The sequence below is a fragment of the Oncorhynchus mykiss genome, chromosome 4, assembly GCF_057628025.1.
Source record: "Oncorhynchus mykiss isolate SJ-2025 chromosome 4, ASM5762802v1, whole genome shotgun sequence".
NCBI classification, from domain to species: Eukaryota; Metazoa; Chordata; class Actinopteri; order Salmoniformes; family Salmonidae; genus Oncorhynchus; species Oncorhynchus mykiss.
This window is the reverse complement of record NC_143025.1, coordinates 26,874,369-26,896,163: the sequence shown is the minus strand read 5'-3', so window position 1 is coordinate 26,896,163 and position 21,795 is coordinate 26,874,369. Positions and strand designations below refer to the sequence as shown.

The 21,795-nt window shown below is 42.6% G+C and overlaps 2 protein-coding genes and 1 pseudogene across 3 annotated transcripts; 1 reads left to right on the top strand and 2 right to left on the bottom strand.

Annotated features, from left to right (window-relative positions):
- Nucleotides 1-206: 206 nt before the first annotated feature.
- Nucleotides 207-2,536, bottom strand: LOC110521596 (lysosome-associated membrane glycoprotein 3). The gene is made up of 6 exons (XM_021599264.3): nucleotides 2,397-2,536; nucleotides 1,542-1,726; nucleotides 1,188-1,313; nucleotides 869-923; nucleotides 577-750; nucleotides 207-489 (listed from the first exon to the last, which is right to left on the bottom strand). The coding sequence occupies exons 1-6, from the start codon at nucleotides 2,473-2,475 to the stop codon at nucleotides 347-349; spliced, it is 762 nt and encodes a 253-aa protein (XP_021454939.3). The 5' UTR covers nucleotides 2,476-2,536; the 3' UTR covers nucleotides 207-346.
- Nucleotides 2,537-9,316: 6,780 nt separating this feature from the next.
- LOC110521592 (kininogen) lies at nucleotides 9,317-12,885 on the top strand. Its single transcript, XM_021599254.3, has 7 exons — nucleotides 9,317-9,911; nucleotides 10,066-10,182; nucleotides 10,280-10,355; nucleotides 10,581-10,753; nucleotides 11,380-11,487; nucleotides 11,673-11,771; nucleotides 11,923-12,885. Exons 1-7 carry the CDS (start codon nucleotides 9,699-9,701, stop codon nucleotides 12,250-12,252), a joined length of 1,116 nt encoding a protein of 371 aa, XP_021454929.2. The 5' UTR covers nucleotides 9,317-9,698; the 3' UTR covers nucleotides 12,253-12,885.
- On the bottom strand, nucleotides 12,512-19,283 carry LOC110522765 (phosphatidylinositol 4,5-bisphosphate 3-kinase catalytic subunit alpha isoform-like; annotated as a pseudogene). The gene is made up of 6 exons (XR_016495568.1): nucleotides 19,167-19,283; nucleotides 18,947-19,030; nucleotides 18,712-18,836; nucleotides 17,582-18,493; nucleotides 17,309-17,426; nucleotides 12,512-17,064 (listed from the first exon to the last, which is right to left on the bottom strand). The product of XR_016495568.1 is annotated as a phosphatidylinositol 4,5-bisphosphate 3-kinase catalytic subunit alpha isoform-like (transcript).
- Between the last annotated feature and the right edge of the window lie 2,512 nt (nucleotides 19,284-21,795).

Below are 21,795 nucleotides of genomic sequence, written 5' to 3'. Positions count from 1 at the left end.
TGATAATGTATTTCAATCCAGCTGGATAAAGCCACACGGGAATGTATGCACTCTTTAAACCAGAATATAATCTCCAATCATCAAAATTCTAATTGCTAAAATAAAGCCACATTATTCAGACCATATTTGCTGATTGTGACTGGAAATGTACACAGAGCTTTCCTATAAGTGCTAACCACATTCACATATTTTTTACTGTAATAATGTTATTTATATTTTCTTTGCAGAAATATTTATTATTTAAAAACAACAATAGTGTATAATTGAGCAATGGATAAAAAAAAAACATTTAGGAAATACAAAACATGGCTATAAAAAGTGTTCATGTTTTTTGCATGAAGCATTCTCAGATCCTGTCATAGCCAGCTTGTCTGTGGTGGTCCCGGATTATCAGGAAGGACAGGACAGAAATCAGCAAGAGCCCCACAACCGTGGCACCAAAAATAATGGGAATGATCTTCTTGATGAAATCAGCCCTGCACTCAACCTCTGAAATGTCATAAGGGGGACATTAGAAAACAACATAAAATGTTATTGCAAATCGTGAACAGAAAGGCCCCAGTTAAAGTGACCTACCCTCTCCAAAATTCCCATTGGTGAGTTTGAAAGCTTGGAACTGAAGAGACACAATCTTCACTCGAAGGTTTTCAGACAGATGAAACTCGGTCTGAGAGTAGCACTTGAGGCTGCGGCCAGCGGCAGTTGGGAACAGCTTCTCATGGTCTATTACCCCAAAATAGTTCTTAATTCCTAATTGTGGAAGAATACGATCAGCCTTGTTTTTCTGACAATGACATCTGTAGAAAAAGATATATGCATTTGTTTCACATCATGTGTCTATTTTGTGAGATGATAATGGTTAACTTACCTTTGCCTGGTGCCAAATTACCTGTGATCTTTGACACATAGGTCAGGTTCCCTTCCTGTGGGTAGACAAATACTTACGTGTTTATTCAAAGCCAAACATGCAAATCATCATGCAAATGTATTTGAATGAGTATGCTTCTACTCAGAGCCATGTATAATCTATGACTCTGCTTCTGCTCGTTATGGAAAAGTCAACCTGTGAATTCACAGCCATTATCTCAGTACGAGTCAGAAAGATATGGGGCTAAAAAAGGTTTTCCAGTTATAAAATGTGGTCATACGTGTCAGACATGAGAAAATGGACGTTTCTGAATTTGTACCTTTTCAAAGGTGAGATTCAGATCGCCTCCCTTTCCTAGAAAAGCCAGGGAGAGAACTGACTCTTTTTCAGCACATCTACCAGTAGTCTTGGTGGTGGTAGGGTCTAAGTTGAAATAGGAAGGTTTCTGGGGAAAAAAAGAATCAACGTAGCATTGGATTGGAAAAGGACAAAAACAATAGCAAACGAGTGATGTAGGATTTACAGCTACTTATATAATATTAATCTGTAGCATTTTTTTGTGACTGTTGTCTATTTTTCACAGTTTGGTAGCAACCCACATGAGATCTCACCCCTGACAAAGAAGTGCTGAAATGTACTAAACAAAAAGTGCTGAGAAAGTGACTGCCCCTACCTTCTTCTCAATAACTACGTACTCAACTCCCATGGAGAGTTTGATGCACGACGTGCCTGTAGGGTCTTTCAGCACATAGTTTCCGGTGACAGGAACAGTCTCTTTGGGCTGAAGGACAGGCCTCTGTGGTAGGTTGGCCTGTTCAGTGGGCTTAGGATCCAATGCAGCAGTCATGAGGCTGTTTCCTGTAAAGGGGTATGCAGTGAAGTGTAAAGTGAAACAGTTTACAGAAACCACAAGACACCCTTCATAAGCACCCTTTGGTTTCAGATGCTTCTTTTTTTATTTATTTTTTATTTTTTTAACTTTTTTTTTAACAATAAACCTAAATAAGCTATTCTAACAACTTGTTTGGTATTACTACATGTGTTGAAGTGGTCATGATTGTGTTTTTAAAATGTCATGAAGTTTACGAGCAATGTTTTACACTCTTAGAAAAAAGGGTTCCAAAAAGGTTATTCGGCTGTCCCAATAGGAGAACTCTTTTTGTTTCCAGGTAGAACCCTTCTGGGTTCCATGTAGAACCCTCTATGGAAAGGGTTTTTACATGGAAACCGAAAGGGTTCCACCTGGAACCTATAAGGACAGCTGAATAACCCTTTTAGGTTCTATATAGCACCTTTTTTTCTAAGATTACACTCAGCAGAGCACTGTTATAGAGTACCACTGTTATCATCTCAGAATCAAAATCAGATTCAAATGGCCTATATTATTCTGTTTGCAGATGAACGATTCCATACTTCGTGGTTAACTGCATTGCAGCATTGCCTAGTTTCAATTTATATCAGACTACCACTAACACTGAATAGATTAAACATTATTAGACATTATTAGATAAAGGTGCATGTAACTCACCCATTATGATCACAACCAGTAGAAAAAGTATTGTTTCACGATGCATGTTGTTGCTGAGTTTGTCTGTCTTCTTGTGCATTCAGTTAGGCGTTTGTCACCAAATGTGGGTTGTGAGATGTGATGTGGTGAATTCCACTCCAGAAGACCAAAACGTTTTGCTCAAGTGATGAGCACATTCAAGGGGAGGGGCAAAGAGTGTTTAATTTTTTAATTATTTAAATGGCTGATGGACAGTATATGATGTAACTAACTGCACGTTGTGCTGTTGCAGGTCAGATATGTTCTGTTTTGTGTCTACTCAACTCTTTAGCCAGAAGCTAGCTTTACTAGGCCCATCTCCCAGCTATCCAAAGAGGTCCATCAGCCACTACTTGGGCTACAATACCTATTTTTGCCAACTGGCTTTCCCGACTCATCACGACTGGACCACCGACGTGACTCGCCCAATGGGGTTTTTATCAACTGGCTCCGCCATCGCGTCGTCCCCTGAAATCCCATCCGCTAGCATGCTAGCCGCGGCCTGCTAGCTGTCCAGAGCACATCGGACTGTTTGCTTAAGAGGCCCACCGGGCAAATCATTTGGCCACTATACCTATTCTGCCAATTGGCCTGGTTTACCACATGGAGCCCTGCTGATCCGTCTGCCAATGCAATAGCACGAGGGGGCCACAACAGACTTTATTCCGTCGCAACGTCCCTCCAAGGCCCTTCTGTTAGATTCCTAGCCCCGGCCCGCAAGCCGCCTGAAGCCACTCACTGGACTCCTATGATTACTCGGCTACGCATGCCTCTCGCTAACGTCAATATGCCTTGTCCATTGCTGTTTTGGTTAGTATTTATTGCCTTATTTCACTGTAGAGCCTCTAGCCCTGCTCAATACACCTTATTTAACACTTTAGTTCCACCTACCACACATGCGGTGACATCACCTGGTTTAAATTATATTTCTAGGGAGAATATCTCTTTCATCGTCACTCTATGCACAGGTTTACCCTCACTGTATCCACATCCTACCATACGTTTGTCTGTACAACGCATCACCGGGGGCAAACTACCTGCCCTCCAGGACACCTACACCACGCAATGTCACAGGAAGGCCATAAAGATCATCAAGGACAACAACCACCCGAGCCACTGCATGTTCACACCGTCATATCATCCAGAAGGCGAGGTCAGTACAGGTGCATCAAAGCAGGGGCCGAGACTGAAAAAAAGCTTCTATCTCAAGGCCATCAGACTGTTAAACAGCCACCACTAACATTGAGTGGCTGCTGCCAACATACTGACTCAACTCCAGCCACTTTAATAATGGAAAAATTGATGTGAAAAATATATCACTAGCCACTTTAAACAATGCTACTTAATATAATGTTTACATACCCTACATTACTCATCTCATATGTATATACTGTACTCTATACAATCTACTGCATCTTGCCATCTTTATGTAATACATGTATCACTAGCCACTTTAAACAATGGCACTTTTATATGTTTACATACCCTACATTAATCACCTCATATGTATATACTGCACTCGATACCATCTACTGCATCTTGCCTATGCCGTTCTGTTCCATCACTCATTCATATCTTTATGTACATATTCTTCATCCCTTTACACTTGTGTGTATAAGGTAGTTGTTGTGAAATTGTTAGGTTAGATTACTCGTTGGTTATTACTGCATTGTCGGAACTAGAAGCACAAGCATTTTGCTACACTCGCATTAACATCTGCTAACCATGTGTATGTGACAAATAAAATTGGATTTGATTTGATTATGCCTTGAATCTATTCTACCGTGCCCAGAAATCTGCTCCTTTTACTCTCTGTTTTGAACGTACTAGACGACCAGTACTCTTAGCCTTTAGCTGTACCCTTATCCTACTCCTCCTCTATTCCTCTGGTGATGTGGAGATTAATCCAGGCCCTGCAGTGCCTAGCTCCACTCCCATTCCCCAGCCGCTATTATTTGCTTACTTCTGTAACCGTAAAAGCCTTGGTTTCATGCATGTTAACATTAGAAGCCTCCTCCCTAAGTTTGTTTTATTCAATGCCCAAGCACACTCTGCCAGCCCGGAGGTCCTAGCCGCGTCTGAATCCTGGCTCAGGAAGACCACCAGAAACCCTGAAATTTCCATCCCTAACTATAACATTTTCCGACAAGATAGAACTGCCAAAGGGGGCGGTGTTGCAATCTACTGCAGAGATAGCCTACCATCCAGATCTGTACCCAAACAATTCGAGCTTCTACTTTTAAAATCCGCCTTTCCAGAAACAATTATCTCACCGTTGCCGCTTGCTATAGACCACCCTCTGTCCCAGCTGTGCCCTGGACACCATATGTGAACTGATTGCCCCCCATATTTCTTCAGAGCTAGTGCTGCTAGGTGACCTAAACTGGGACATGCTTAACACCCCAGCCATCCTACAATTTAAGCTTGATGCCCTCAATCTCTCACAAATTATCAATGAACCCATCAGGTACAACCCCAAATCTGTAAACACGGGCACCCTCATAGATATCATCCTCACCAACCTGCCCTCCAAATACACCTCTGCTGTTTTCAACCAAGATCTCAGCGACCACTGCCTAATTGCCTGCATCCATAACGGGTCTGCGGTCAAACGACCACCCCTCATCACATTCAAATGCTCCCTAAAACACTTCCGCGAGCAGGCCTTCCTAATCGCCCTGGCCTGGGTATCCTGGAAGGATATTGACCTCAACCCGTCAGTAGAAGATGCCTGGTCATTCTTTAAAAGTGCCTTCCTCGCCATCTTAAATAAGCTTGCCCCTTTCAAAAAAAATTGCAATAGACCGGACTGGAGGTCTCAAGCACCGAGCCTGCACAACCCTACCTTGCTGGATACTCCCCGTAGCCAGGCCAGTGCGGCGAGGTGGAATAGACTGCACTGGGCTGTGCTGGCGAACCGGGGACACCATGCGTAGGGCAGTTGCCATGTACCCCGGCCCGAGGAGACGCACTGGAGACCAGATGCTCTGAGCCGGCTTCATGGCACCTGGCTCGATGCCCACTCTAGCCCGGCCGATACGAGATGCTGCAATGTAACGCACCAGGCTATGCCTGCGCACCGGGGACACCGTGCGCCTCACGGCATAACACGATGCCTGCCCGGTCCACCTCTCTCCACGGTAAACACGGGGAGTTGGCTCAGGTCTCCTACCTGACTTAGCCACACTCCCCGTGTCCCCCCCCAAGAAATGTTTGGGGCTGCCTCTCATCTCTGTTGCGCTGCCGTGCCAACTCCTCAAAATGCCGCCGCTCTGCTTTGGCTGCCTCCAAGTTCTTCTTTATCAGGCTGGTGATATTCCCCAGCCTGTGCCCAGGGTCCCTTGCCGTCCAGAATCTCCTCCCATGTCCAGGAGTCTTGAGATTTCTGCCACTGCCCGTTACCACGCTGCTTGGTCCTTGGTTGGTGGGTGATTCTGTAACGGTCTTCTTCCTCCTCTGACGAGGAGTAGTAGGAAGGATCGGAGGATCAATGTGCAGCGTGGTAAGTGTTCATGATACTTTTAATAGAACACAGAAAAATACAAAATAACAACGTGAAATAACAAAAACCGAAACAGTTCCGTGTGGAACACACCGAAAATAATCACCCACAAATCAAGGGTGAAAACAGGCTGCCTAAGTATGGTTCTCAATCAGGGACAACGATTGACAGCTGCCTCTGATTGAGAACCATACCAGGCCAAACACAGAAATACCAACTCATAGAAAAACAAACATAGACAACACACCCAACTCACGCCCTGACCATACTAAAACAAAGACATAACAAAAGAACTAAGGTCAGAACGTGACAACAGCCTTGGTTTCTCAAATGATTGCCTCGCCTGGTTCACCAACTACTTCTCTGATAGAGTTCAGTGTGTCAAATCAGAGGGCCTGTTGTCCAGACCTCTTACAGTCTCTATGGGTGTGCCACAGGGTTCAATTCTCGGGCCGACTCTCTTCTCTGTATACATTAATGATGTCGCTCTCGCTGCTGGTGATTCTCTGATCCACCTCTGACGACACCATTCTGTATACTTCTGGCTCTTCTTTGGACACTGTGTTAACTAACCTCCAGACGAGCTTCAATGCCATACAACTCTCCTTCCATGGCCTATTTATTGCCTTACCTCCCTTGTCTTACCTCATTTGCACTCACTGTATATAGATTTTTCTTTTTCTACTGTATTATTCACTGTATGTTTGTTTATTCCATGTGTAAATCTGTGTTGTTGTATGTGTCGAACGGCTGTGCTTTATCTTGGCCAGGTCGCAGTTGTAAATGAGAACTTGTTCTCAACTAGCCTACCTGGTTAAATAAAGGTGAAATAATCTTTTTTTTTTTATTACCTAAAAACATAGCCTAAAAGTAGGTTGGTTTATTTAAAGGTCATATGTTGAATCAGAGCGGACTGGTACCAGAAATTGTCTCTGGTATTTCTGAAGAAAAACCCGGTAAATTTCTTTCCTTGAGGCCCTCATTATTAGCCAGATAATGATAATTTTGTGCAACCCCCCCAAAAAATAGACAGGCCCACTAGGTCAAAAAGGAACCAGCCCATCTGGTCTGTTGAATTCACATTTTTTTATGATAATTACTTGTTTGCATTAGCCAGGAGTTAAAGATGTTAGCCTCTAAATTGAAAATATGTTTTCAATTGGTTAATCAAAGATTTCATTTGTATTATTATTCGTATTATTATTGCACCAGAGTTGTAGTTGGTTTCTGAGAATGGCTGAGCTCGGGAAATCAAACTGTGCGTAGGCAGGCATTGGAGGCAATCGGGGTCAAAGGTAGAGAGGGACAAAGTATCTCCTAAAATACACAGTACTGCAGCAGTGTCAATGCAGGTCAGGCTTAACTCTGCATTGACAAACTGACAATCATTTTTGGAAAGTGTCTGGTTAGGCGTGAAATTTATCCATCCAAAGTCTTTATTGTGGTAGAGAGGTTGTCTTATTCCCTCCCCATTTACATCTAAATAGCAGAGACCTTTATTATTGTATTACCGTATGACACCCACTTAAAACTAAACTAATATTTATGTTTACTTTAGGGATAGACAATTAGTTTTCATTAGACCAAAATGTTTTGATATAGTCATTATAGGCATAATATGAAGTGGCTACTACAGGTTATTCCCTTGGGATAATGTGTCATTTGACCAGCACATGCACAGCACAGTAAGATAGGTTTAGTTCCTTACATTATAGAGGAGACAGGAAAATAAACCCTCCTCAGGCACGTGAATCTAACCTACAGTGCCTTGCGAAAGTATTCGGCCCCCTTGAACTTTGCGACCTTTTGCCACATTTCAGGCTTCAAACATAAAGATATAAAACTGTATTTTCTTGTGAAGAATCAACAACAAGTGGGACACAATCATGAAGTGGAACGACATTTATTGGATATTTCAAACTTTTTTAACATATCAAAAACTGAAGAATTGGGCGTGCAAAATTATTCAGCCCCTTTACTTTCAGTGCAGCAAACTCTCTCCAGAAGTTCAGTGAGGATCTCTGAATGATCCAATGTTGACCTAAATGACTAATGATGATAAATACAATCCACCTGTGTGTAATCAAGTCTCCGAATAAATGCACCTGCACTGTGATAGTCTCAGAGGTCCGTCAAAAGCGCAGAGAGCATCATGAAGAACAAGGAACACACCAGGCAGGTCCGAGATACTGTTGTGAAGAAGTTTAAAGCCGGATTTGGATACAAAAAGATTTCCCAAGCTTTAATCATCCCAAGGAGCACTGTGCAAGATAATATTGAAATGGAAGGAGTATCAGACCACTGCAAATCTACCAAGACCTGGCCATCCCTCTAAACTTTCAGCTCATACAAGGAGAAGACTGATCAGAGATGCAGCCAAGAGGCCCATGATCACTCTGGATGAACTGCAGAGATCTACAGCTGAGGTGGGAGACTGTCCATAGGACAACAATCAGTCGTATATTGCACAAATCTGGCCTTTATGGAAGAGTGGCAAGAAGAAAGCCATTTCTTAAAGATATCCATAAAAAGTGTTGTTTAAAGTTTGCCACAAGCCACCTGGGAGACACACCAAACATGTGGAAGAAGGTGCTCTGGTCAGATGAAACCAAAATTGAACTTTTTGGCAACAATGCAAAACGTTATGTTTGGCGTAAAAGCAACACAGCTGAACACACCATCCCCACTGTCAAACATGGTGGCAGCATCATGGTTTGGGCCTGCTTTTCTTCAGCAGGGACAGGGAAGATGGTTAAAATTGATGGGAAGATGGATGGAGCCAAATACAGGACCATTCTGGAAGAAAACCTGATGGAGTCTGCAAAAGACCTGAGATTGGGACGGAGATTTGTCTTCCAACAAGACAATGATCCAAAACATAAAGCAAAATCTACAATGGAATGGTTCAAAAATAAACATATCCAGGTGTTAGAATGGCCAAGTCAAAGTCCAGACCTGAATCCAATTGAGAATCTGTGGAAAGAACTGAAAACTGCTGTTCACAAATGCTCTCCATCCAACCTCACTGAGCTCGAGCTGTTTTGCAAGGAGGAATGGGAAAAGATTTCAGTCTCTCGATGTGCAAAACTGATAGAGACATACCCCAAGCGACTTACAGCTGTAATCGCAGCAAAAGGTGGCGCTACAAAGTATTAACTTAAGGGGGCTGAATAATTTTGCACACCCAATTTTTCAGTTTTTGATTTGTTAAAAAAGTTTGAAATATCCAATAAATGTCGTTCCACTTCATGATTGTGTCCCACTTGTTGTTGATTCTTCACAAAAAAATACAGTTTTATGTCTTTATGTTTGAAGCCTGAAATGTGGCAAAAGGTCGCAAAGTTCAAGGGGGCCGAATACTTTCGCAAGGCACTGTAGTTGACTCGTACACTTGACTCTTACATAGTTCGTTATCAGTCATGTATGGATCTTTTTAGATGTGTCAAACAAACTGGTGCCACAACAAGTGACTGTAGAAAGATAATATCTCGTTAAACATGTCCATTATTTTTCTTGCATGCCATAAACTCTCTACAACTCAGAAAAGGGTATTGATTTTTAAAGAGTGTAGGCATGGTGGTGACAGCTGATAAGTAAACATTTACTCCTCTGTCACTGGAACTGCCTGGATGGCTTTCTTTTTTGTGTGTGTACAGTCTCATTTTATTTGAACAGGTTTGTGTTGGCGAAGAGACTACAGTCAATCATTTCAGAGGTAGGAGTCCAGTAGGGAACGAAATCTGGTCTCACATTTGATTCTCTCTGGACCTGGGACATTCATTATGAAGCTTGGAGTGAGACTGTGTGTGCTGGTGGTGTTCTCTCTCCAGCTTTGGGCTCTAGGACAGGGGCAGGAGCTGGAGCCAGAGCAGGTCCTGGCGTTCTGTGATGACAAAGATGTGGAGGCAGCTGTGGACTTGGCCCTAGTCAAGTATAATGAGAAGCTTCCTTTTGGAAATCAACTAGCACTCTACCAGATTCTGGAGTCCTCAAAGGTAGGTGGCTTAGTGATTGAGAATATTGTAATGGTATATTTAGTCATTTATCCTGTCCTATTTGCATACATCTTGAGTTCATTCTGTTGTTGAAGATGGAATACGAACATTCCTACACCGAGTCACAGTCCAGTATTGCGTTCCTCTCTTGTAGGCTCAGAATGACTCATGCACTCAGTACTTTGTGGAATTCAATAGCAGGGTCACTGACTGTCCAGCAGGGGGAGACAAAGTCTGGAGAGACTGTGACTACCTCCCCACCGGGAACAAGGTACATTTTAATAATTTCGCTAGGTGAAGAATGCATTGTTATTAGATTACATCTCTTGGCAATTAAAGTTTTTTTCCACTTTTTCTTTGTTTATTAGGTGCCAAGGCCTTGTAAGGCAACAGTCCACATGTCAGAGACAGATAAAAAGGTCCTGGCAGTTTTCTGTGACCCAGGTGGTTAGTTTTTCACTTCACATCAAGTAGACCAAGCCATACAACACCGACAAGTCTATTTCTAGACAACCCAATACATATTGACCATAGAATGACTCATGCTGCAGAATATGTATTTACAGTGACTAGAATCACCCAAACATTCTGGGAAAAATGTGGCTAAAATAATTTTCTATTGAGCAGCTGAGACAAACTGTGATACTGACAACCCTCTCTGACTTCCAGTGGAGGCCCCTGTTGTTGCTGAACGGTCCACATGTCTGGGGTGTCCTAGGGAGATTGATGTGGACAGTGAGGACCTGAAGGATCCCTTGACATACTCCATCACCAGGTTCAATGCTGATTCTGACTCCAGCCACCACTTCATCCTGAACAGTGTTGGTTTCGCTACTAGACAGGTACATGTAAATCAGTTGCAAATCTCACTGGGAGTTATTGAACATTACAAAGACTAGCCAACTACACCCCCTGGTGGAAAGTTAAGCACCATGACTCGAAACACCTAATTCAATTCAAGCCTGATTCACACAATAGGGCCCAACCAAGTCAAATCATGCTGAGCTGAACTAGACCAGGGCTGGCCTGGTTACGCATCCACCATAGCTTCTGAACCCATGCTGGAAAGGAACTTGTGAAAAGCAACTATCAGAGCCAGCATTGTACGGTTTGCGCCCTATAGTGTGAATGAGGTAACAGCGTAACCAGTTGGGATCGGGGGTATTGGGCCTTACGACAATGACAAACAACACAAAGAAACAGAGATTTAGAAAAAAATATCATATTTTGTAAGAAGATAAGTATCTTTGCTCATCCCTTCCAATGGAAACACACCAAATCATCACCTTGGTTCTGGCATTGGGAGGTGTGGTGCGTGTGGCGAAATGTATCTTTATGGTTGTGACCGTTGGACTGCAATGCACTTGTTTGTGTTAGGAGTGTCATTCCAGAGTTCATTGAGTGGGAGGGGGGGGCTCAAACTATTGTATTTCAATAACATCTACTTTCTTTCACATGCTCTTCTCAGGTGGTTGCTGGATTCAGGTATAGACTGATGTTCGATATGAGGAAAAGCAATTGCTCCAAAGCGGACCACAAAGAGCTGAACGACGAATGTCATCCAGATGCTGATGTGGTAAACTCCATTTAGAGCTCATAGTATTTTTTAAATAACCTACTGTATTTGATCTAATATATGATTCTGGTGTTGTAATACTTCTGTACGTAAATTAAATACATTTCATAATAATTCACTGTCATGTGTTGTATCATGAATGCTTGTCCCTGGCATCGCTATCATCTTGTATGCTATCTCACTAGGAACTCGCTCACTGCAATTCCACTGTAGATGTGGCACCTTGGAGGCATGAGACTGCAGAAGCAAATGTGGAATGTGCACCGGGTCCCCTTGACAATTTTGTGAGACATTGTGCAAACAGTACTACCATAGCATATTAATGATGCTCAGAAAATCTGATAAATGAATAGGGTAGTGATGTGTAGCTGTACATTTTGGACATTTGTGCTAAATGATGGAGGATTTTGACAAGAAAAATCTTTCCATTCACAGGAAGTCTTTAGAAGAAGACCTCCTGGATGGTCTCCCTTGAGGAACTTCAACAATTTTGCTGAAGTTAAAACAACCCAAGCTTCTACTGCTTCAGCCAAAGAGGAGTCATCAGAGGAGTCTCAGGAGCGCAGCCCGACTGCTGTGACTATGGCTAACACAGACCCAGAGCCAGCCCTGCCCTCTGTGGCCCCCACCACTGCTGCTGAGAGCCCCTTCCACTGCCCCTCCAAGCCCTGGAAGCAGTTTGTCCCCCCAACAACCCAGAGGCCTGCACAGGACAAAAGCACAACACCTTTGCCAGTGGTAGAGGAGGGCTTAAGTGATTTATAATCTTGCTGTGAAAAAAATAAGTGCACACTGAATAGTGCATTTGTATCATAAGCACACCTGCTGATTTGAAATGAAAAATTACCAAGCTTTTATAACTCTTTCTGACAATGCAGTTCAATCTTGCTTTAGTATTCCTTCAAATTTGTCAAAGTGCATCTAGACTGTTTAGCCATTTGATACAAAAAACAAATAACTAAAATAATTTAATTGTGCTGGGTGCTGTTGTTCTGTAAAGCAACACACTATCCACAAATGCAAGTACTTAACTGAGAAGTTTATTTGTACACTGTCACATAACACTCAAATAATTCTAGTCAGTACAGTACAATGCAAGTATTTAACCGAGGAACAAAAACTGAAACACAAAGTATACTGTATTTAATAATGCAGATGTCACTGGTTAGAAGTATTATTAGTTGTTCCTATAGCGTCAAACTTTCTTTACAGCTGTTTATCAGAATGACTAAAATAATATTATTTTAACCAACTCTCATGCAAGATGACTGCGTAATAAATCATAGTAGCATTGTTGATAGTAATGACAAAATACAGTATACTAAAAATATAATTCAATGTCTATAAACCTGTCAGAATAAAAGTATTGTATTAAATAAAGAGGAGTAACAAAGATGACCCTTGAACCTTGTTCTTAAATAACAATTACACCATTTACACATCAAATGATTATTTCCTTTTACACCAATGTATAGGTCAATAAGTTGACACATATCTTTGAATTTCCTTCTGTAAAGAGATTGTTTGATGACCAAACAATTTTAACATTCACAATCGGTATGGATTTCCCTGTGCTAACACTCCGTGCTATATATCAAATGGCCCTGACAACTTTGTTTTCAACATACAAAGGTGGTTTTTATTTCTTACGAATGATGTTTCAAGAACAGCATCACAATGCCTCCCCTGGTGCAGTTCAGCAAGTGGGAAATATTTGCAAACCGTTTACCACACTCACTGTATTATATTTACATTTCTGACAAGGTGGTGCAGACATAGGACTAAGGGAAGGGGAGATCTGTGAAGCCCTCTGGAAGTTGGAGCATTTTGCATTTTTGAAAACCCTGTAACTGCAATTTCCTGAAACCTCGAGTCTTAAATTATATAAATCAATGTAGCAAACAGTAGTCTAATTAACAGTGTTGGATCCTGAATTAATTTTGACGTGGTCTCAATGACCCCCTCAGTGCCCACACATTATTCTAGGTTATATTAAGGGGTAATGAATATTCTAATAAGCGTCTTTACGTGGACAGTCCAGTGAAAATGTAAACTGCTTTCTTTCCGGAACAGCTCTCTCTGCCATGAGTCTCTTTCCGTCCACAAAAGCACGTCTCTGCTAGTCAATGTGCTTGCGCCTAACACCGTTGCAGAGATCAGAGCATGTTCCGCCCGCTAAATATGCTACACAGTTGAAAAGCAGTGCAGCAGGCTTATTTCAAAACAACAACAAAAATGGTATAGTATAAGCTTGGTATCGCACCAATGTTTTTTGACCTCGAAATGTGTGCACACGATACTCAAAATGGATACAGGTTGGCAGGTCTGCTATAAGCTTGAAATGAATGCATCTGACAAAATGTAGATGGAAAGGCATACAATTGCTTATAAGACAGTTTGTTGAAAAAGTACCCACATGTCATACTTGAGTAAAAGTAAAGATACCTTTATAAAAAATGGCTCAATTAAAAGTCACCTAGTAAAACACTACTAGAGTAAATGTCTAAAAGTATTTGGTTTTAAATATACTGAAGTATCAACAGTAAATGTAATTGTTAAAATATACTTAAGTATCAAAAGTAAAAGTACAAAACATTTCAAATTCGTTATATTAAGCAAACCAGATGGCGCTATTTTCTAGTTTTTTTTTATATTTAATTACAGAAAGCCAGCGGCACATTCCAATGCTCAGACATAATTTACAAATGAAGCATGTGTGTTTAGTGAGTCTGCCAGATCAGAGGCAATAGGGATGACCTGGGATGTTCTCTTGATAAGAGCGTGGATTGGACCATTTTCTTGTCTTGCTAAGCATTCAAAATGTAACGAGTACTTTTGGGTGTCAGGGAAAATATATGAAGTAAAAAGTACATTATTTTCTTTAGGAATGTAGTGAAGTAAAAGTTGTCCAAAATATAAATAGTAAAGTAAAGTACAGATACCCTTCACTGGAACTTCACTAGAACTAAGGGGCCTAGCCCGAACCATGAAAAACAGCCCCAGACCACTATTCCTCCTACAACAAACTTTACAGTTGGCACTATGCATTCGAGCAGCTAGCGTTCTTCCACCAAACCCAGATTAGTCCGTCAGACTGCCAGATGGTGAAGTGTGATTCATCACTCCAGAAAAAGCATTTCCACTGCTCCAGAGTCCAATGGCAGCAAGCGTTACACCACTCCAGCTGACACTTGGCATTGAGCATGGTGATCTTAGGCTTCTGTGCAGCTGTTTGGCCATGGAAACCCATTTCATGAAGCTACCGACGAACAGCTATTGTGCTGACGTGTCTTCCAGAAGCATTTTGGAACTCGGTAGTGAGTGTTGCAACTGAGAACAGACGCACTTCAGCGGTCCTGTTCTGTGAGCTTTTGTGGCCTACCACTTCGTGGCTGAGCCGTTGTTGCTCCTAGACATTTCCACTTCACAATAATAGCACTTACAGTTGACCGGGGCAGTTCTAGTATGGCAGAAACTTGACAAACTGACTTGTTGGAAAGGGGGCATCCTATGACAGTGCCACCTTGAAAGTCACTGAAAGTCACCATTCTGCTGCCAATGTTTGTCTAGGGAGATTGCATGGTTGTGTGTTCGATTTTATACACCCCTCAGCAATGGGTGTGGCTGAAATAGCAGAATCCACTAATTTGAAGGGGAGTCCACATACACAATATATACAAACGTATGTGTTAGGCTTTCTATGGTATTGCAGATACAACCATTGAGCAATTCACATAACATAAAAATAGACACAAAACTGGCTTTCATAGAATCAACAAAAACTGTTACAAAAGGCAAAGTGTGTTTTTTTTCTTGATCACTTTCTGAGAAATTTGTTGTCGTTGGGGAAAAATCTTCCATAAACAGCCACTTCTTCAGATGGTACCTTATTTCTCACCAGCATATATCAGAGTTATGCTTGAGAACATTATGGAGAATTCAGAGTTTTCACCTGAAAATGAATGTCCTTCATATGAAAGAGGTGCCATTATGGAATGAAAACCATATCCCACAGCTTCTATTCAGAGTCGCCTAAGTCAAACTATTATCGAAAGGTTTACACTAAGAACACAATAGCAAACAGGGGCCGGAAGAGTCTAGTGCACACACACACACAAACAGTGTTGACTAGCTGCCTCAGAACAGCCATTAAATACCTCACATTCACTGAAAAGACTTCATCCACCTCCCAACATTTACAAATAAAGTATTATGTTCACAATGTACTGCCCCATTCTCCCCATTCTAACCTATAGCACTGTGACATTCATATAGTTCACAATCCAACTGCACGATTGACATGATCAAAACATCAGTTACAAGATGTGACAATGACTGTCTAACTTAATGCACTTCTCAACATTCATTATGACCAAGCTCAACTGAAGGCGTCTCATTGAGCAACAGAGGTGTGTTACCATTGACCTCAGACACAAGAGGGAGAAATCAAGCCCTTGCTCATTCTACGTCATCTACATTAAGGTTTCCTTTCTACACTGCAAGATTTCTTGACAGCACATTCATTACTTCCAGCACTGCTGTTGTGTGTGTGTGTGTGTGTCCCAAAAATAAACATCTGCACAATTTGCTAAATGTGATGGCAAGAGGAGTATGATAATGGATTCAAAAACTGTGGCGCTAGAAATACCCACCAAATAGAGCCATTGGGCCTCAATGGAACACTTTTACATCCAGAGGTGATTGAATTCATAGCTTGTTTTTTTGGGGGGGGAGTTCCTATGTACCGTGCATATTCAACAGACATTTACGTTACAGGAAGACACCTATACCCCGTGACCCTGTAAAGGTGACAGGCAAATTCTTCTCTTTTACAAAAATGAAAGGAACAAGACAAATAAACACAGAGGGAAGGTGTCTCTTAGAAGAGAAAAGTGTACACAAAAGGTTCAAAGAAAATGTATGGACAAAACACTAGTGGTCTAAGGCACTGCATCTCAGTGCTAGAGGCGTCACTACAGACCCTGGTTCGATTCCAGGCTGTTTCACAACCGGACGTGATTGGGAGTAACATAGGGCACCGCACAATTGGCCCAGCATTGGCCGGGGTAGGCCGTCATTGTAAATAAGAATGACTTCTTAACTCACTTGCCTAGTTAAATAAATAGTTTAAAAAAACAACGGTTTTAGAGAAGGCGAGTTAGTTAAGCTGCTGCAGGAAACAAATACAGTCAAAAAAATACAAAAATATCGCTCTGGATTGTTAAGTGCTCGGTTAGACGGTCGGGCATCACCCATCAGTTCATGAGGTATGGATGTGCCGCTCACAGTTGGCAGGTGTGTCCGGCAGGGTGAAGGTATCCCTGCCTGGGCTCAGTTGAGTGCGTGCTGGCAGATGGTGTGGAAGATCCAGTCCATCTTGGGGGTCCAGCCGCCGTGGTGGGCGTCATTCATCCGCTTCATGATGTAGTCCAGGGCCTCCTGTTCAGTCTTGTCCAGTGCCATGGTCTTACAGATGTAGGCAACTGCAACTCAGGCATCCCGGAGCCCAACATCATGGAAAACAGGTTGGCATGTTGCCTGATGGCCAAGTAGGCCTTATAGCACATCTCCTAGAACCTGAGAAACAGATTAGGAGGGAAAATGCAGAAGAATCAGTATATACCATTCCCCTTGTTGCCTCTGAATTCTCTAGCCTCAAAAAATCAGTCCCAAGCATACATTTGGCCATTGAAATATATAGTCTATGTTGAAAATGGTTGATTTAGCAGTATATACTGATATCAGTCCATTTGTTAAAGCAGACAGTATGGAAGAGAGTCTGTAAAAAATCATGACAATAGCTTGAGAACTCAGGTCCTACCTGCCCATCGTCCTTCACCATTATGTTACTGTTGTGTCTGTCACCGATGCCTAGGATGAAGGTGGTCACACAATACCCAGCACAGGATCGTGTAAACAAGCCAATGGCCAGGTCATACCTACATACAGAGTTACAATGTCAAATCTGAGCCATGATTTACGATTTTCAAACCAACACAATTGTGAAGGAAAGTGCCCATACGACATATAGTTTCTTCATATCTCTCCCTTGTTCTTGTCTTTGAGCCACTTGTGTAGTTCTGAGCTGTTGTACCTTAGTGCCCCCTTCAGGCCACATTTACACGATCTGAATGATGTTGTGAGAGCTCCGCACCACGTTGATCAGCCCCACACGGTCACCTAGAGACATGCAGTTGTACGGCAACATCCTCAGGTCTAGACCCTGGTTCTGTCAAATGTTCTCCATGATTCTGATGATCTGAAGTGTTAGCATGTTCTGTCGCAGGTCTGAAACAAACAAAGTCATATTCAGTGTGCCATGGCAGAATTTAAATATATTCTATCCATTTAACCAAACTGATCCAGTACAACATTACAAGGTAAAGCTCTTCTTTAGAACGCAGAATGAATATGAAACCTGACTCGGACTCAACATCTCCATTTTTTAATATGATCTCATTGTTCTGGAAGAGGATCTCGGACATGATGTCAGGGTTTTCCCAGTTGAGCCACAGTGGCCTTTTGGCAGATTACATGATTCTGCACTTCTCAAGCCTGGGGGTGTCAGAGCATTTTACAAGGCGCAAGCAACACATGCAGCTGCATTAATTTCATTGATCAATTGGATGAACAGTGTTAGAGGGCAAGTCGTCCGCACTGAGGGGCCCAGCGGCTGAGCACTTCGGTTGACAATCGGTTTACCGATGACATTTCACATTTTCATGCATGAGCAGAACGTTATGAGGGGGAACTAGAAAGGTTCCCTTCTCTCTCTTAGATCAAATAATGTAATATTCCCACTAGGGCCATTAAAGAGAGATTGCTGACCATTTTAGCCATTGAAACAGAATGCCCCATCTACAGTTTCAATAGTGTCTATATACAGAATGTGGGTAAGGCACAGGGGTGCCAGCTGGTGTGCAGGGTTGAGGGGAAAGGTGAAGTTCTGCAAGGCATTCATGTAGTCTGGCGTCCTCATCTGCTCCACCAGGAACTTCATCTGCACCTGCAAGGGCCACACAGAGCAAGCTGTGAAGATAGATGTCCTATTTGAAATGTGAAGCCTAGTTTTCACAGCATTAGGTAAACAGAGCCACTGATGTCAGTTTCGGAAGTGAAACAGAAACGCGGAACAGTAAGCTGAAGCCACAGAGATTCTCTAACAGATCATCATGTTGCACAATAAGCCTGAGTGTATTAGAAAGAGAGGGAGTGCTGGGTTACTTTCTGAGTCTCGTCCTTCTCCTGTTTGAGGATGTTAGTGAGGTTGATGAGTTTCTCCATGGCCTCCACCTGTCTGCATAAGTGCTTGAGGTACATGGCTCGCCGTCTTATTGTGCATCTCAGACCTAGGGCACATAATGAACAGTGAATGTGGATGAGTTATAGGGCATTAGCAATTAGTCACCTCTGTGAAAGTAATGGAATTGACTCAGTAAAGTAACTATTAGTAACTCACTTTAAGTGCCAGAAAAATAAGTCCTATCGTTTGGTTAGTGAAGGCCTTTTTCAGCAGAAATCGTACCAGTGGCTTATCAAGGTACTGCTCATATTAAGAACCTGACAAGAGAGTATGGAGATTATAGTCATTATGACATTTTATATTTGACAACCGTCCAAACAATCAAAGAAACGTGAGAGGAAAGTCACTCTGGAAGCCAAAGCCAAATAAATCCTACCTGGACCAACTGAATGAGGTACTGAGAGAGTTTGTCATCGGTCAAGTACTTCTCAAGGCACCGAACTGCAAAGTCACGGGTCATTGGGTCTGGATAGTTACAATCCAGCAGCTCCATGGCTTGCTCTGGTTTATTGCTGGCCAATCCTTCAGAAGGCAATACATCTATGAGCAAGAAAAACAACAGTAACTTCACCACTATTACATTGGTATAAGTTCTGCAGTAGAAGAGGATTCAATTCCCACAAGAGTTCACAGAAAGGTGACTGAAGACTTTCAGAATACATTTTCTTTCATTCTCCATTTTTGAGAGAAGAGTCTTTAAAAAATGTTGGCTCCATAATGTTAAAAACAAACATGTCACCTGTGCTACTTCATCTCTTGAGTTCCACTTGACAGCCAGTAGGATCTTGGAAAAGGTATAATTATACACTATTGCCTGGTGAGTAAGCGACAGTAGACATGCTAGTCAAGGCCTCACTAGGTGGTTCTGTCCAGGTGGTGACTACTGATTCTAGTTCTGTGGTGGTGACAGTACTGCTTCTGACAGGAGCTGTGCTTCCAGAGGAAGTCCTGCTCCTGCTCGGTGATCTCAAACAGGGGGTCTCGGTTGTACAAAACATTAGGAACACCTTCCTAATATTGAGTTGCACTCCTTCTTGCCCTCAGAACAGCCTCAATTCCTCAGGTGAATGGAATCTACAAGGTGTCAAAAGCGTTCCACAGGGTGCTGGCCCATGTTCACCCCATTGGTTCCCAAAGTTGTGTCAAGTTGGCTGGATGTGCTTTGGGTGGTGTAGCATTCTTGATAAACACGGGAAACTGTTGAGCGTGAAAAACCCAGCAGCTTTGCAGTTCTTGATCCCCTAAAACCAGTGCGCCTGGCACCTACTACCGTACCCCGTTCAAAGGCACTTAAATATATTGTATTGCCCATTCACCCTCTGAATGGCACACACAATCCATGTATCAAGGCTTAAAAATCATTGTCAAAGGGTGGCTCCTATCCTCCTTCATCTACACTGATTGAAATGGATTTAACAAGTGATCATAGCTTTCACCTGGTCAGTCTAATGTTCTATACACTCAGTATAGTAACCGAAGCCACCCTTTGACCATGATCCTCCCCTCAGGATCATTGTCCACTGGCATGGAGGAACGTCAACCTCTATGCTATTACCTGGCCTGACTAGTAGTAGTTGAAGCCCAGCTCCCTGGATATTGTCCAGTTAGCATGTGTAACAGTATAACTTTAGACCGTCCCCTCGCCCATACCCGGGCGCGAACCAGGGACCCTCTGCACACATCAACAACAGTCACCCACGAAGCATCGTTACCCATCGCTCCACAAAAGCCGCGACCCCTGCAGAGCAAGGGGAACTACTACTTCAAGGTTTCAGAGCAAGTGACGTCACCGATTGAAATGCTATTTAGCGCGCACCGCTAACTAAGCTAGCCGTTTCACATCCGTTACACATGCACCTCCACAGTGGTCATGTCTGGGAACTTGACAGGATAGTTGTAGTCAAACTCCAGCTCTAGACAGGGTGTTTCCTGTGTGTGCGAAATATAGGCATTATACTGTAATATGAACTGAAGATCACAGAAATATAGAGTGGTCATATTAACATGCTAACTAACATGTTTACCTTGTTGGGGTTGAAGCCTGTGACTTCGCTGGGTCATAGAGGTTGACGTTCCCCCATGCCAGTGGACAATGCTCCTGAGGGGAGGATCATGGTCAAAGGGTGGCTTCGGTTACTAACACACATATTGTGAATGGCCATCCTTCCACAAAGAATAGTGAATGCAGTCCTACAGGCTTATGTTAATGTTATATGGGGTAATTGTAACTAACAACACAAACATCCTAATTGCCCCCTTGTGGAATAAAAGTCGTACTGAATTGAAAAGAATAGGAGGCAAACAAACAGCCTATGTTTTAGTTCAAGTTAATTGGCTTCGAGGTGTAAAGTAGGTTGCTCGCAAAGGATGGCCTTTAGAGACATTTATCTCTAATTCATCATAGGTACGAAAACCCATCTCTCCGACATTCAGGTGATATCACTCAGCCCAGGTGTTGGTTACAGTCTTCATGCCTAGGTTACACAGCCATGGTCGCTCCACGCCACAAGTCGATAAGTAATTCAACATGCACATAGAGGACACCTCGGGTCATTCAAGTAAGACCATTCAACACTGTTCTAGCCAGTGGGTATCATTTATACTCTTAAAGGTCTGGGGTGTCTGATTAAACTGAGTGCTTGCCTCCTTCTTCCCCTTCCTGCCTTTCACAGAGCAGATGGAGAGACAGAGGCGGGAGCCCGGGCGATGTCTGGAATGTACATGTCGTATGTCAGCCACTCGTTCCACCTAGAAGACTAGCACAGCCACGGTAAATCACCCTGAACCAATTATAAGTGTAAAAATCACAGATCAACACATTACCATCGGATAAATAGCAACAATATATATATTGATGAGTGAGTCACTGTCTGTGACACCACGTGTTTTGTGTGTGTGTAAAACTTGGAATTAGAGCAAGGCACACGCTGCGTGTTCACGTTGTCACAAATCTGCTCCCCTCCATGGTAGACGCCGATTCGCACATAAATCTTCATGGACAACAG